Here is a 15,387-nt window from a genome sequence, read left to right as displayed (position 1 = left end):
AGACATGACTGGACTTAACGTCAGGGGAAACCACATGTAGCAAGCATAGAATAATAGAATCACTGAATCATAGAGTTGGAAGAGACCTTATGGGCCATCCAGTTCAACCCCTTCCAGGAAAATCACATTCAAAGTACATCTGACAGATGGCCATCCAGTCTCTGCTTAAAAGCCTCCAAAGAAGGAGCCTCCACCACACTCTGGGGCAGAGAGTTCCACTGCTGAACAGCTCTCACAGTGAGGAAGTTCTTCTTAATGTTCAGGTGGAATCTCCTTTTCTGTAGTTTGAAGCCATTGTTCCACATCCTAGTTTCCAGGGCAGCAGAAAACAAGCTTGATCCCTCCTCCCTATGACTTCCCTTCATACATTTATACATGGCCATCATGTCTCCTCTCAGCCTTCTCTTCTGCAGGCTAAACATGCCCAGCTCTTTAAGCCTCTGCTCATAGGGCTTGTTCTCCAGACCCTTGATCATTTTAGTCGCCCTCCTCTGAACACTTTCCATCTTGTCAACATCTCCCTTCAATTGTGGTGCCCAGTGGGACACAGTATTCCAGTTGTGGTCTAATTTTCAAAGGTGAAAGCCACTAATAATTTAGAAGCCATTTCAAAAACTGTTACAAACATCCAATCTTACCCGCCATGGAAACGCCCTCTCTTCTGCTCCTGTTGAATACGAATATTCTCCAACCTCAGTGGGCTTGGGATGAAGCCAATCTCACAGCCTTCTTTAACTAATCTTCCTATCCACCAGTCATTGTTATATTTCTGTAACAAATAAGTCATTAATTTGAATCTTTCAATCTCACTTCCTTCCACTCAGTATGCATGTGCCTTCTACTGATGGTTCTTTCCACAAATACTATGAATCCACAAAAGCAATTAATCTGTTCTTTAGATAAATCCTACAACACTTTAAATCTGGGGCTAGGAATTTCTAGTGCTTTGATGATCAGGAATGGTGGAAGCTCTGACATCTGAAGAACCACAGGCACCTCACTTCTGCTTCAAATGCACCATTCACTAATGATAGTAGTAAAGGGCCAGGAGTGAATATGGGGTAGTTTTTGAGATGCTATATAGAAGAAATTGCTTGAAATGTGATTGTATATCTCTAAATTTAACAGTAATCCTAAAATCCAAGAGCAAAGATTCATTGATATGTTAGATTACAAAATACAGTGAGAATTTTGCATGATGCCAACTCTCAGTCACAATGTTCTCATCCATGACAACGTAGTACTCTTCAGCTATGAAGGTACTATTTCCTCTTCTTAATTCCATGATCTTGGATGAGTTCCTTATATACATTCATTGAAGGCAAGTAAGAAACTACATACATATTTTTAACAATTAGTCTACTGTGGCAGAGCAACATCACATTCTGGGTATCTAAGCTTTCTTCCCCCCAAGAACAAAGTCAGAATAAATCTGGTTTTCTGGCTTGCAGCAAAGAACAGATCTGCACAATAACCTTTTTTCAGTCACTTAACCTAACCCACTTCCTTTTCTGATCTTTTTAAAATTTCAGATAAATACTTGGTGCTTGATAATACACATAAACAAATTGCACCAAAAGCAATCCCACAGTAGAGAGCCCATGGGAAGTGCTGGCACAAAGGAGAATATATTATCTCCAGAACTCGTCTGCATATTATTACAGACCCAAGTTATTATGAATGAGTGTGGGAAGCAGAATCCTCCTGTACTTGCTCCAAGTTGCACAAATGCAAGTACATGGCTTATGAAAACATTACTGTTCTTTATTTCTCAAGTGTTGTACATAAGCTCTACTTTGCATCTGTAATAACCCCTTTTCTATATTTGCATGAGAGGGGAAGTTTTTCTTCTTCTGATACTTTATCTGGCAAAGGAAATCGGAACCGTCACACTACAAAAGGCAGAAAGCTACAAACATCAAAGATTTTTAAAAAAGAAGCCCAAGAATTATTTGAAATGTCCAGTAGCAATGCTTGGAAAATAGCCCATGTTGCCAAGGAGCTACTAGCAGTGATCGTCCCAAGAAAGGAATTGTTCCAAGCTCCGTGCAACACCTAGGGCTTCACTGGAGCTGCCATAAGGAATAAAATCCATTAATAGATAGAGTGGGTGTTTATGACAGTATTTAATTACATCTGTCAATTTGACTACTATATAGCTTTAAAAAAAACCAGGTAAAATACCTATCTCTTTTTAAAGTTAATTTGCAAAGATCCTGAAAGGCTACTCCTATTACAAAGCATATTCCATACGTTCTTCCAGGCCTGTCCGAATATTCAACTTAGCTGGACAAAGAACATGTGGCTTCCACTGGTTGCTGAGCCTGAAATGTTTCTGCACTGTCAATAAATGTTGGCACTTAATCTGCTAAAAATGAATAATACACTTTGTGCAATGGGTGACAAATGAGACAACTGGAATCTAGAATCATCCATTCTTGCTGATGTTTCAGCTCCTTTCCAAAATGACCTTGCCTGAGGCTCAAACTAGATGTGAAATACAGCTGAATGTCTCTTCCACGAAGGTTTCTTATCTGTATCTTTTAAGATCTGTATGTGGAGCCTCCGATGGTCTAGGGGATAAAAGCCTTGTGACTTGAAGGTTGGGTTGCTGACCTGAAGGCTGCCAGGTTCGAATCCCACCCGGGGAAAGCGCGGATGAGCTCCCTCTATCAGCTCCAGCTCCATGCGGGGACATGAGAAAAGCCTCCCACAAGGATGGTAAAACATCTGGGCGTCCCCTGGGCAACGTCCTTGCAGACGGCCAATTCTCTCACTCCAGAAGCAAAGGCACACAGAGGTTGCTTGACCATTTTCCCATCTATACCCAGCTGCTATTACACCCAAGGGGAATCCCACATAGAATCATAGAGTTGGAAGAGACCTCATGGGCCATCCAGTCCAACCCCCTGCCAAGAAGCAGGAAAATTACATTCAAAGCACCCCCAACAGATGGCCATCCAGCCTCTGCTTAAAAGCATTCTAAAGAAGGAGTCTCTCCCACACTCCTGGGCAGAGAGTTCCACTGTTGAACAGCTCTCACAGTGAGGAAGTTCTTCCTAATGTTCAGGTGGAATCTGCTTTCCTGTAGCCATTGTTCCGTGTCCTAGTCTCCAGAGCAGCCTCCGAAGGACATATACTTCACATGTCCAATTCGGCTTTTCCAAGATTTGAGTAATCATTTCTTCCCAAGTTTTTCACATTTCATTTCATCTTAAATATTATACTTATTTGGTTAGGAACAAATCTATGGGCATCAAGCTGCAATAGTACAGCTGATATTCCATTAAAAACAACCATGAGTGGGTAACTTGTGGCCCTCTGAACAGCAGCTCCCGACAACCCTATCTAGCACAGTTAATGGTAGAAAATGATGGGAGCCGTAGTCTAATATCATACAGGCCATAATCCACTCACCCCAATATAATATCTGTAATGCAGACAATTGAGAGAATACATAAAAGCGGTTTCGGTGCCATTGGAAGCTCTAGGGAGGAGCAAGTACCACCTCTCTGTAACTAGAAGTGAGAATTTCTACTAAGAATTAGAAAAAGTTGCATTTTCTGGATCGCAAGTGCCTGTTGTCCCTTCTACAGGTCAGCAGAACTTCTGGGAGTTTAGTCAAAAACAAAATTCCACCTTAGAGGCTTGACACGGTTTGCCTGTATGATCTCTAAGTATTCCTTTACCATATTCAGACATGCTACTAGCATGGAGTTGCCATTCAACTAAGTCATTTTAATCATGTTTCAATGTTTCCTGCCATTCAACCTATTCCAGCCATGCTAGTCAATGGCATACACCCCAAGAGTGCATTACTGTACCACAGTTTAAGGCAGGGATGGGCAATCAGAAGCCTTTCCAATGTAATTTAATGACAATCCCTTCAGCCTTAGCTGGCATAACTAAAGTGGAGGGATGAGAAGAGCTACAATCCAACTACATTCCTGGTTTAAGGTTTAGACTTTTAAGACACTCTTTTAACAAATATGAACAGGTTTCTAATCCAGTACTATGCTCCATACAACACTGGCCCCTTTGAAGTTTCCATTTGGTAATGTGTACAGCTCAAAGCTAGCTGTTCAGGATCAAGCTATCAAAAGATAAAAAGAAGAATTACATTATGTAGTTACCTCTTTAATGTGTAGAAAATCCTTAGCATCAAAAGAGATAGCAGTGCTAGGCACAGGAACATCTTCATCCAGCGCTCCACAGTAGCTGACATTAGTCTTCACAGCAAATGCTACAGGTTTTGACTGGGAACAGAAATATGCTGTTGTTACTAGGTAGGTTCTGCAACAGGCAGAAACCAATCATGTCAAGTAGATGGGACAAGGGGAAAGGAGTCACATTAATCACAAGGCACAGGTAACAGTGTCAGATGATGTAGGATAGCAAAGTTTTAGTCTAAACTTTAAAGGAGTTCTTCAAGGTGCTGAATGTATTTTGCTCCTTGAATATTAGGACTCAAACGGGAGATGAATTCACCAGTCAACAGATATTGGTGCAACCAACTGCAATGGCAGACAATAATTTGGAGAGCCAGGCACTGGTTCTTCTTTAAGCCTCCATAGCCTGGAAACATAATGCCAAGGTTGAATTTTATAGTATGGTGTTTTGAACAAAAATGGCACAATTTTGGTTCCGTCAAGACAGTCAAACTTTTGCTATCTCGGAAGAAGGAGTGGTTCAATCCTACCCTGCCCTGTACATGGGGATATTAGAGTTAGGGCGGGAAGATTTGAAACATTGTATCTTCTGAGGTCCACCAAGACTGCTATTTCAAGATCTCTGGGGGAATACAGCATCCCTTTCAGCACTTGGCAATTCCAAGCAATGCTTCTGCCATCTGCTCCAAGTTCATTTGCTCAGTGTCTCCAGGGAAGCTCTTTGTCTTCCCAGCAAGCAAATTTACTATTTTGGTTATATCTCTCAAGAACTTTTGCACCACTTCCATTAGGAGTGCTCTGTGGAATGAAACACTAGAGGATTCTGAAGACAGAGAAAGAATGGGTGTACATATGTGTATACTTAATGTCACCACCCACATCACAATCAAGATGACCATAAATGAACAGAAATTAGCTACCTTTTTGAGGTTTTAAGAAGTCATAAGAAGGTTTGGACTGCGAAGTGACAAGAAGTGCCAAGAAGCAACATTAAATGGTCTGGCACAAATTGCTAATCCAAACACAATTGTGCCCAGTCACATTGATCAAGCAGAAGGCAGCCATCTCAACTGCAAAGTTACTTATGTTTAGCTCAACATGCACTAACAATTTCTCAATCTGCTCATGTTCACGTGTCCACCAGCTTTCATCTCTATACAAATTAATTAACAGATCATTCAGAGAATAGGGTTTTTTTCTAGGACCAACAAAGCAAAGGAACACTACTTCCAACCAATGTTTTTAAAAACCTTAAGTTAAATTTGTAAATGTTAGCAAAATCTACCAAAATCATTTTTTCCCTTCTCTCCAAATTTTGTAACATATTTGGGTATTTGTTATCTTCCTTAAGGGAACATTACCGGTGTTGCAAATTCAAATTCGTAAAATACTTTGTCAAAGGAGGCGGGGGGATGTGCATCTTTGCCATTTTCATTTTTTTCTATTGCATGGCATGGAATGTCTGTTTGCAGGCCAATTTGAAACAGTCCTTAACAAAGGTAAAATGCTGATAATCCAAGGAAAAGCATCTTTCCATAATTTTTTAGGTCTGTGTTAATAACATAGCTTTCCATTATATTTCTCATTAAATACTCTGTGAAAAAGGAAAATTGGCTTGTGCCACAAGCTCAAATATTCCCTTTCCAAAATGGTCATGTGGTGCCACATCACTTCTTGTGTCCATTTTGAGAGTAAGTGCAGACGAAAACAGTTATTTCGGATTGTATGGGGTTCTGCGGTTAATGAGCTGCCATGTTTTGTGGGGTCTACATGGTTTAGGGGCAAAAGGTGCCATAAAATTGTAACTTTTTAAAATTTGGGAGTATGACTGGGGACCTTTGGGAAGGCTTCAGGGGGTTCAAAAGTGGGGAACCATGATCCATAAATTATAGACCATAATGCAGTCATCCATGATTTACAGTATGAATAAATGCAGAATGAAAACCTCATCCAGATGAACCCAACGAGGGGGAAAAGATACCTTTGCTCTTTCAAGCTGGATAGCCGCTTGCTGTTCTCTTTCCTGGCGGATTGCTTCCCTGTCCTCCTCCAGAGAGACATCAGAATCTGATGGTCTGCTTGTGTACGAATCTGCTGATCCCTAGAAAGAAAGGACTTCATTAACAGAAATGATGGATGGAGTACAGAAAGAAGCTAAATATGCAGGTTGGTGGGAAAACAAACCCCAAGGTCATGAATTTATTTTTAACCAAGTTTTATCTTTATGTTTTATTTATTTTTCTGACCAACAAGTCCCTGTGCAGAACTTGTTTTAGGGCTATCTTTCTTCTCTGATTAAGGAAACAAACCCAAACACAGAAAATTGTCTTACAGACAGATCTTTTTATTGTATTACCCTTTTGTATATATGCTTCGCAAAGCTAGCAGCATCAAACACTGAGCAGCAACCTATTACAGGAGTGAAATCTTGTTAGATACGAGGGTTATCCAGAAAGTAGATTACGTTTTGGAATTAAAAATGAACAAAGTATAGGAGAAAACATTTACCATATGCAGTTGAAAGCCACACCCAAATACCATTTCTCAACATAGTCGCCATTCAAATCTAGGCACTTATCATAGCGATGAATGAGCTTGGCAACTCCTTCCCCACAAAACTCTGCCGCTTGCGTCCTCAACGCAGCGTTTTGGCGACGATGCGCAGATGCGGGAAGGGGTGACTAGCTGGTTGAGGACGCAAGCGGCAGAATTTTGTGGGGAAGGAGTTGCTAAGCTCATTCATCACGTTGATAAATGCCTAGATTTGAGTGGCGACTATGTTGAGAAGTGGTATTTGGGTGTGGCTTTCAACTGCATATGGTAAATGTTTTCTCCTATACTTTGTTCATTTTTAATTCCAAAACGTAATCTACTTTCTGGATAACCCTCGTACTAAAGAGTATGGACCAGCTATCTGTTGAAAGGCAACAAAGCAGGAAATTCAATAGGAGCAAAGACTCTTCAATAAAATTATTCTCTGAGTAAATTGTATTATTACTATATTTTCAGATAACGCATTCAGGGATGTAATTACATGCAGATTACTGTATTTACTGCCACCTCCACTCCTTCCCTACCTTCAACCAAAAATGTTCTCTCTGTAGGCATTTGTAGATCATTCAGTAAAAATCTATAGTCAGCTTCTGGCAGAAGTTAACAATGGAAATTTCATTGAGGACCTATAAAAAAAGTGTTCTCTCAGGCTAAAAAGTGTGTTTGAGATTTTATTTTTATCTACAGTTTTTCCACTTTCACAGGGACACTGCGCCTCTAAGCCATGGGTCCCCAAACTTTTTAAACAGGGGGCCAGTTCATGATCCTTTGGACCGTTGGAGGGCCGGACTATAGTTGGCCACTGAGCAATAACAACAACAACAGCAACAACAACAACAACAACAACAACAACAAAAAAGAGTGTTGGAAGAGACCCTTTGGGCCATAGAGTCCAATCTCCTTCTGCCTTTGTGCACCGAAAGCACAAGCAAAGCACCCCTGACAGATGGCCACCCAGCCTCAATATTATTAATAATAATAATAATAATAATAATAATAATAATAATAATAATAATGAGGGTTGGAAGAGACCGCTTGGGTCATTTAGTCCAATCCCCTTCTGCCTTTGTGCACCGAAAGCACAAGCAAAGCACCCCTGACAGATGGCCACCCGGCCTCAATGATAATAATAATAATAATAATAATAATAATAATAATAATAATAATAATGGTTGGAAGAGAAGAAGAGACCCCTTGGGTCATTTAGCCCAGCCCCCTTCTGCCCTTGTGCCGTGGGGGCCGGATAAATGGCTTCGATGGGCCGCATCCGGCCCCCGGGCCTTAGTTTGGGGACCCCTGCTCTAAGCCTTACAAATGTGGATAGACTACTTTAGTAAATGTGATTTGAATTCTCTGAAAATTAAGTACTAGGTACACCTTTGGAACAACCTCTTCCCATATCATCGGCCAACACTTGAAGATATGACCATGAGGTCTTTCTTCCGTTCCCATCATCAGTTGCATCATAGGAAAGGCTTCTCAAAACCCTCTCAATGTAAATGTTTCTGCCCCAGTAGGATAAGCTATTGCAAGGGATTTAGTCTTCTCTTCCAAATAGTCCTGGGGGCCTTAATAACCTAGATTTCTCCTAATTCCCTAGCACTGACCCATGGCAGCTAAAGTAGTGCATTAATTCTATAGTGTAGATGCACTCCTTTAGGAATTTCTGCACATATGTTTGGCTTCTCAATATTGTGAGATCTTTGGGGAAAGGTTTTCTCCCAATCTCGCTTCCTTCACAGTGATGACAGAGGGTTGTTCTTATTTTTTAACTTATTGTTCATTGTATTACACTCAGATCTACATTGTAAGCTGTCTTAACTTTTCTACAGGGAGAAAGATGGAATATATACTCAATCAATAGTAGGCAGTAGGGGTGTACGAAACGCACAGAATCCGTTCTGTTTTCAGGAAGATTCTTCCCGAAATGCAAATGGGACTCAGGATTCTGAATTCATAATCCAAACAGCCTAATCTCCCAGAATCCTGAACATGGGGGCACCCAAAATTCAAAATACAAACAGAATAGATTTGCACACCTCTAAATATGTGTTTTATTTAATATCCTTTTATTAATCGACACGAGGATGAAGATCAGACGCCAACTATGGGACTCTTAGTAGTTTTGGCCCCAACCCCTTTTACCACCCCCATTCTTCTTGGTCCTCCCCCCCACACACACACACACACACACGACACATTATGCTCCATTTTCCCTTTTATCTATCATCCATTAGGAATTATTTTCTCTCTTTCTCTTTTCAGTTTTATTTTTTTAATTTATGTATAAGGAAAACTCAATAAAAAATTATTTAAAAATATTCTTTTATTTAGCTACATTTGTCTCTCATTATGTTTTTGAACTTGTTATCTGGGGACTTTATTGCATTTTATTATTGGTTTTAATGATAGTTAGCCTTAAATATCTAAAAAGGCATCAGATCCCATATTATCATGATAGCTATGCAGATACAGCCCTGATTAGTATTTGGATATGAGATGACCAACAAATACCAGATGCTGTAAGCTATATTTCAGAGGAAAGAAATGGCAACCCACCTTTGAGGTTTCTTTGGCCAATAAAAGCCTAGGAAATACATGGGGTCACCATAAGTTGGCAAGTGACACACACACTCCATTAGTAGAATGAGAGCACTAAAAGAAAGGATATAGACCAGTGGTTCCCAACCTGTGGGCCACGGCCCAGCAGTGGGCTGAGAGAATGAAAATTTGGTCCACGAATCTCTTTCCTCTTTATTTATTTATTTATTTTATTTTATCAATTTTATTTCCATTCCTTTCTACAAAGCTGACCATTGCATTGGATAGACCACCTCAGCTCTAGATTATTAAATATGGTTTTCTGTGGGTTAGCAGATGGCAAATACTGGATGGCATATGTTCTGTATCAGAAACTAGAGCTGATGTGATCTATCCAATGCAATTTTCTGGATCGGCACCCCAAATAACCAAGTCAAATCTAAAGTTGACCAAAAGCTGATTCATAACCATTTTGTTACTAATGTTGGAGAGTGGTCTCCGGTCAAAGTGGTCCCCAGTCAAAGTGGTCCCTGGTTAAGTGGGCCCCGGCCAAAAAAGGTTGGGAGTCACTGTTATAGACCAATAGACATGCAAATAAAGTTTGTAAACTCTCTGGGTCTGGTACCTCTCTTTACATAGGCAGCTACCAAGTCAACATTACATCAGCTTCTGTGCCCTGCCTTCCAGTAACTCAACATTTACTCTTAGCTCTATTTAGAGATACCAGAGACAGAACCTAAGAACTTCTGCATGAAATGTGTCTACTCAAACACTGAAAACTACCACTCAGTTGCTTAGGTAGTATACATCAGGGTTGGGTACCATAAGAGGACTGAGATGGTAGGATACCTCCTTGCATCATCAAGCATGGCCACAGTGTAGGACAGAATATGTCTTTTCTTTCCAGAAGGGAAGATGGTTTGGGAAGAGTTTCATGGTGAGGTGTGATGGTGAAATATTAGAACTGCAGTCTATCTATTGGTTACCCTTATATAAAAATATAATCATTCCTATCTGTCAGAATGATGCCATCACTCCAGAATTGATGCACTGGCAATTTTTTGAGGGAAGTAGAATGGCATCCACTTTGTTTTTGCTACAACAAGATCGAAGAGAAAGAGTATCTTGGTGTCATAAAATCAAGCTCCTGACAAGGGTTTCCCTTGGGCAGAAAAGATTTGCACAGCAGCATCAGAGCTCTTCAATAGTGAATATTGGTCCAAATGGGTTCCTGAGATAACAGCTGATTAATTAATGTCTGCAAAACACTTTGAAGATATAAAGGCCTATAAAAATGCCAGATATTATTGCTACTATTTTTCTGGCTACGTACACTCAATGACAGCCAAAAGAAAAATTACAACCTGGAGACAACAAATCAAAAGGCATAATAAACATGAATAATATATAGTGCAAGGGCACTGGCTTTGTTCCTAGCTGTTGCTACACTATGTACACAGGAATGCATCAGATACGGAGAAGGGGCAATGACGATTCCTCATATCCCTCTAGGCCCCCCTGCCTTATCTTGGCTCACGATTCACAACACAGTGATTTTAAGAAGAGAGTGCATAGATGCACATCTAACCATGGGTCAAGTGATTTTGTCTTTTATATTTCAGCCTTTTCCTGGGGGAAAGGGGGCCTTTTACACAATAAAAAGGCAACATCTCAATCCGTGTTCTTAATCTCACAGACATTACCAAATTGCTGCAGGCACTTCGGCTGCTCTTTCTCTTTCCAGGAACAAGCAGGCCTCTCCAATCATTGTGCATTAAAAAAGCCTGCTGTCTGCTAGAAGGTAAATCCAAGACATATTTAAGGCACAAACAGTTCGGGGAGTTAAAGCTGCTTTCTGAAAGTACATCTTACTCCTCAGCATGATCCTTAGGAGAGCCAGAGTGGTTTGAACATTGGACTATGATTCTGGAGTAAAGGTAAAGGTTTCCCCTGACGTTAAGTCCAGTTGTGACCGACTCTGGGGGTTGATGCTCCTCTCCATTTCTAAGCTGAAGAGCCGGCATTGTGCGTAGACACCTCCAAGGTCATGTGACCGGCATGACTGCATGGAGCGCCATTACCTTCCCTCCGGAGAGGTACCTATTGATCTACTCACATTTGCATGTTTTCGAACTGCTAGGTTGGCAGAAGCTGGAGCTTAACAGCGGGTGCTCACTACGCTCCCTGGATTTGAACCTGGGACCTTTCGGTCTACAAGTTCAGCAGCTCAGCGCTTTAACACACTGAGCCACCAGGGGCTCCATGATTCTGGAGACCAGTTGTCAAATTCTCTAAAACAGTGGTTCCCAACCTGGGGTCCCCAAATGTTTTTGGCCTCCAACTCCCAGAAATCCTAATAGCTAGTAAACTGGCTGGAATTTCTGGGGGTTGTAGGCCAAAAACATCTGGGGATCCCAGGTTGAGAACCACTGTTCTAAAGCCATGGAAATTCCCAGGCTGAGTCCCACTCTTTCAGCCTCAGAGGAAGGCAAAGGCAACTCCCTTCTGAATAAATCTTGCCAAGAAAATCCCATGATACGTTCAACTATAATTTAGAAACAATTTGAAGGCACACAGCAACAGTGACAACAATGTAGATATAGCTACTCTCAGTGAGGTTGCCAACCTAAAATGGCTGAGCCAATATAAATGTACCTTCCAAATTGCCAACTATTTAAAAATCCAAATGCCAAAACACTTTAGGGAGGTATTTACTCGAGCTAGATTTGATCAGCTTGATACAATGGTTAGATAAGGGAGATTCAACAACATCCCTTATAACGAACTATTCTGTATATGCAGAGCACCTGAAATTGAGGATTTAGCACATATATTATTTGACTGTAAATTGTATCAGAAGGTGAGAGATTTGTTTCTTGGTCCATATATCAAACGGACAATGTACTGGGAATCGCACATCAGAACAACGTACTTTATCTGCGGTCAAGATCCAAAAATAACATGTAAAACGGCTCTGTACTTGAGCAAAACAATACGATTGAGATCCACATATGTGGGGCTGATTGAGGCAAACTGTAGGGGTGACAATGACATATGATGTACACACTGATTTTATTATATTTATTTATTGTATGGTTACAAATGTTTTATTTAATATTTGTATAGAATGTAACCAGGTCTTTTCAAGCCTGGTTGTTTGGCTTGGTACTTTGATATGGCCTAAGGACTAATCAATAAAATGTTCTTCTTCTTCTTGATAACAATGATCCTTAGGATTCCAAAAACAAAGAGGGAGCTCCTTCTTGAAAAGCCAGTGCCAAAGTCCGTGCCATCTTACAAAGGTTGCATTAATTAAGGCAGCATAGGGGTCCATATTCTTCAAGACATACTCAGCATTGCTGTGTGGCATATTGTTGTATGGCATACTCTACTTTTCGGGCTGTGGCACAGACTGGTTAGCAGCCAGCTGCAAGAAATCACTCTAACCAAGAGGTCATGAGTTCAAGGCCAGCCCGGTGCCTGCGTCTGCCTCTGTCTCTGTTCTATGTTATGGCATTGAATGTTTGCCTTATATGTGTAATGTGATCCGCCTTGAGTCCCCTTCGGGGTGACAAGAGCGGAATATAAATACTGTAAATAAATAAATAAATTTTCTGCCCCCTGCTTTTGCGCAGCCAATGACTACATGCCACTATTTGGAGCCACAGCCTGATCAGGTTCTTGCTGTAAGGGGAGAGGGACCTGGGCCATTTTTAAAGACAGCCATTTCTGTGTGCATTCATTCTTCCAGTCCACTGCCATCACAAGCATTCATTTTGTCAAACAGACATTTCACACCTCAGCCTATAATATTGCCAACTTTCAAAATACACAATCTGGTTTTTCTCTTTCTGTGTTTCATCTCACCATCTGGGGAGAACACGTTTGAAAGTGTGCAGAATGCTGTACCCAAGCCATGTAGGGATAAGGCAATAACACTAAACACTCATTACTGCAATGCACGAATTGGAAGTCGCTCTCTCTCGCTCTGGCACGCACACATCATTTTTCATTGTGCCCTAGATTGCAACAGGTCTGCCACTAAAACTCTTTGCATTAGTAAATATGGATGTAATACAACAAAGGTACTTATTCTTATGAATGGTATTTTATAAATGATACCATTCACAAGAATACCACATGCACTAATATGTTTGCTTGTAGACATAATAATGTAGGTACTTCCTCCCCCCTCCAGATTTTAATTTTTAGCATCAGCTCTTCATGAAGAGCATTATCACTGTCTAAGGCTTTCATGACCAGAATCACTGGGTTGTTGTGCATTTTCCAGGCTGTATGGCCATGTTCCAGAACCATTCTCTCCTGACATTTCACCCACATCTATGGCAGGCATCCTCAGAGGTTATGAGGTATATTGGAAAACTAAGCAAGGGAGGTTTATGTATTTGTGGAAGGTCCAGGGCAGGAGAAAGATCTCTTGTCTGTTGGAGACCAGTGTGAATGTTGTAATTAATCACCTTGATTAGCATTAATGACCTTGCAAGCTTCATTCCTGCCTGGAGGAATCCTTTGTTCGGAGGTGTTAGCTGCCCCTGATTGATTCATGCCTGTGCCATACATCATACCATATATCAAGGGAACCACTGACCGCATAGGAAAGCTGATGAAGAAACACAACCTACAAACTATCTACAGACCCACTAAGAAAATCCAATGAACACTACGAATGACAAGAGGGATCCCTCTCACCTTGGTAGGAGTCTACTGTATACCATGCAGCTGTCGACAAGTCTATATTCGGACCACCAAATGCAGCATTGCCCAGACATGAATCAAGAAACATGAAAGGCATTGCAGACTAACTCAACAAGAGAAGTCAGCCAAGTCCCCTCCATGTGTTGCACTGTATCCTACTCCTAAGTAAATGTGCATAGGCTATCCCTGGTAGGACTCAATGACAACTGGTGTCCTAATATTTAGTGATTGATTATTTAGCAGACTTCTCAGCTTGCCATCTTACTATGGGAGCTGAAGTCCAAAACATCTGGAGGCCCAAAGGTTGGGAATCACTGCTGTAGCTGTTGAACCCCTTATCTCCAGAGTCTTTCCTATTTTGAAAGGCAGAAATGAAAACCGCCAGCAATCAATTATTTTTCTACAGTTGCTATTTTCTTGAAAGTCAAATAAGAGTTGCATATTTGTTCTTTTATAACTTGGCATCACTTCTGTTCAGAAAGAGCCATAAGCCAAGATCAATCTCCAAATAAATATCTTTTCTGAGCTCTGACCTAACTTCTTTAGGTCGACTCACAGGACTCACACACAACGGAGTCTTTCTCCACACAACTAGAAATAATTGGATTGGGCAGGGGTCCCTGTTGATATTTTAAATTAATGTGTTTACACAGGGATCCTACTGCCATGGCCTCCTCCTTCTAACATGAACCTTTTGTTGTATAATGAATATCTGGAAAAGAACTGGTGCTATAATCTGCATGTTGATGATCAGTTAAAATAAAAACTGAAGAGTATTGGAGCAAGAAAGATATTAAAGATTCAAAAGGGAAATTTTCTCCTAAGCGCAACTGTAGAATTCAAAACAAAACTCACTGAATTTAAGGTAGAGCTGAATAATTAGCATCCTGTTATGATGTTGTAAACTAGGTTTACCACAGCACAGCTGTTTTCTCTTCAGATTTGTGATCACAGTACCTTTGCTACAGTCATAAATGCCCACAAAACCCACCTTGAAAGCTCACCAGCCATTCCAAGTGATAGAGTTCTGTTGCGCTGGTGAGCATGGCACTTCCCACCAGTGAGTGGCAGTTTAATAAGGAGAAGCAGGAACCTGTGTTGGACCTTGTCGCAAGCCTCCATCAAACCCTCGGCCACTGCTGGGAGAGTGCTGGCCATGTTATCCTTCAGCATCACAGAACATCCTTGAACATGATTGACATGCTTTTAAAACTGATTAGGAGATGGAGCATAGCTATGATATTGTAGCTATACCTGTAATGCAGTATCAGCAATCATGTCTTATTTTGATGCTCAAAACAACTAATTAGGCATACAGGTCACGTCGGCATTTGGCTGGCCACATAGCACTGTCATATCGAAGGGCTGATTATGTCGGGCAACATCCCCGGTTGGACTGAAATGCTCT

General features: G+C 40.9%; 1 protein-coding gene across 3 annotated transcripts in view; it reads right to left on the bottom strand.

Annotated features, from left to right (window-relative positions):
* cacnb4 (calcium voltage-gated channel auxiliary subunit beta 4) overlaps positions 1-15,387 on the bottom strand; it is a 231,061-nt gene that overhangs the window by 58,445 nt on the left and 157,229 nt on the right. For all 3 annotated transcript variants that reach the window (XR_507115.2, XM_008117705.2, NM_001291395.1), the window contains 3 exon segments: positions 6,151-6,270; positions 4,134-4,256; positions 639-769 (listed from right to left, as the gene is read on the bottom strand). Coding sequence is in view for 2 of the 3 variants with exons in the window: in XM_008117705.2 (XP_008115912.1) it covers positions 639-769; positions 4,134-4,256; positions 6,151-6,270 (374 nt within the window). In the remaining variant the exon portion in view is untranslated.

Source organism: Anolis carolinensis, chromosome 1 (assembly GCF_035594765.1).
Source record: "Anolis carolinensis isolate JA03-04 chromosome 1, rAnoCar3.1.pri, whole genome shotgun sequence".
NCBI lineage: Eukaryota > Metazoa > Chordata > Lepidosauria > Squamata > Dactyloidae > Anolis > Anolis carolinensis.
The sequence above is the reverse complement of the archived record's forward strand: the minus strand, read 5'-3'. Positions and strand labels throughout refer to the sequence as shown.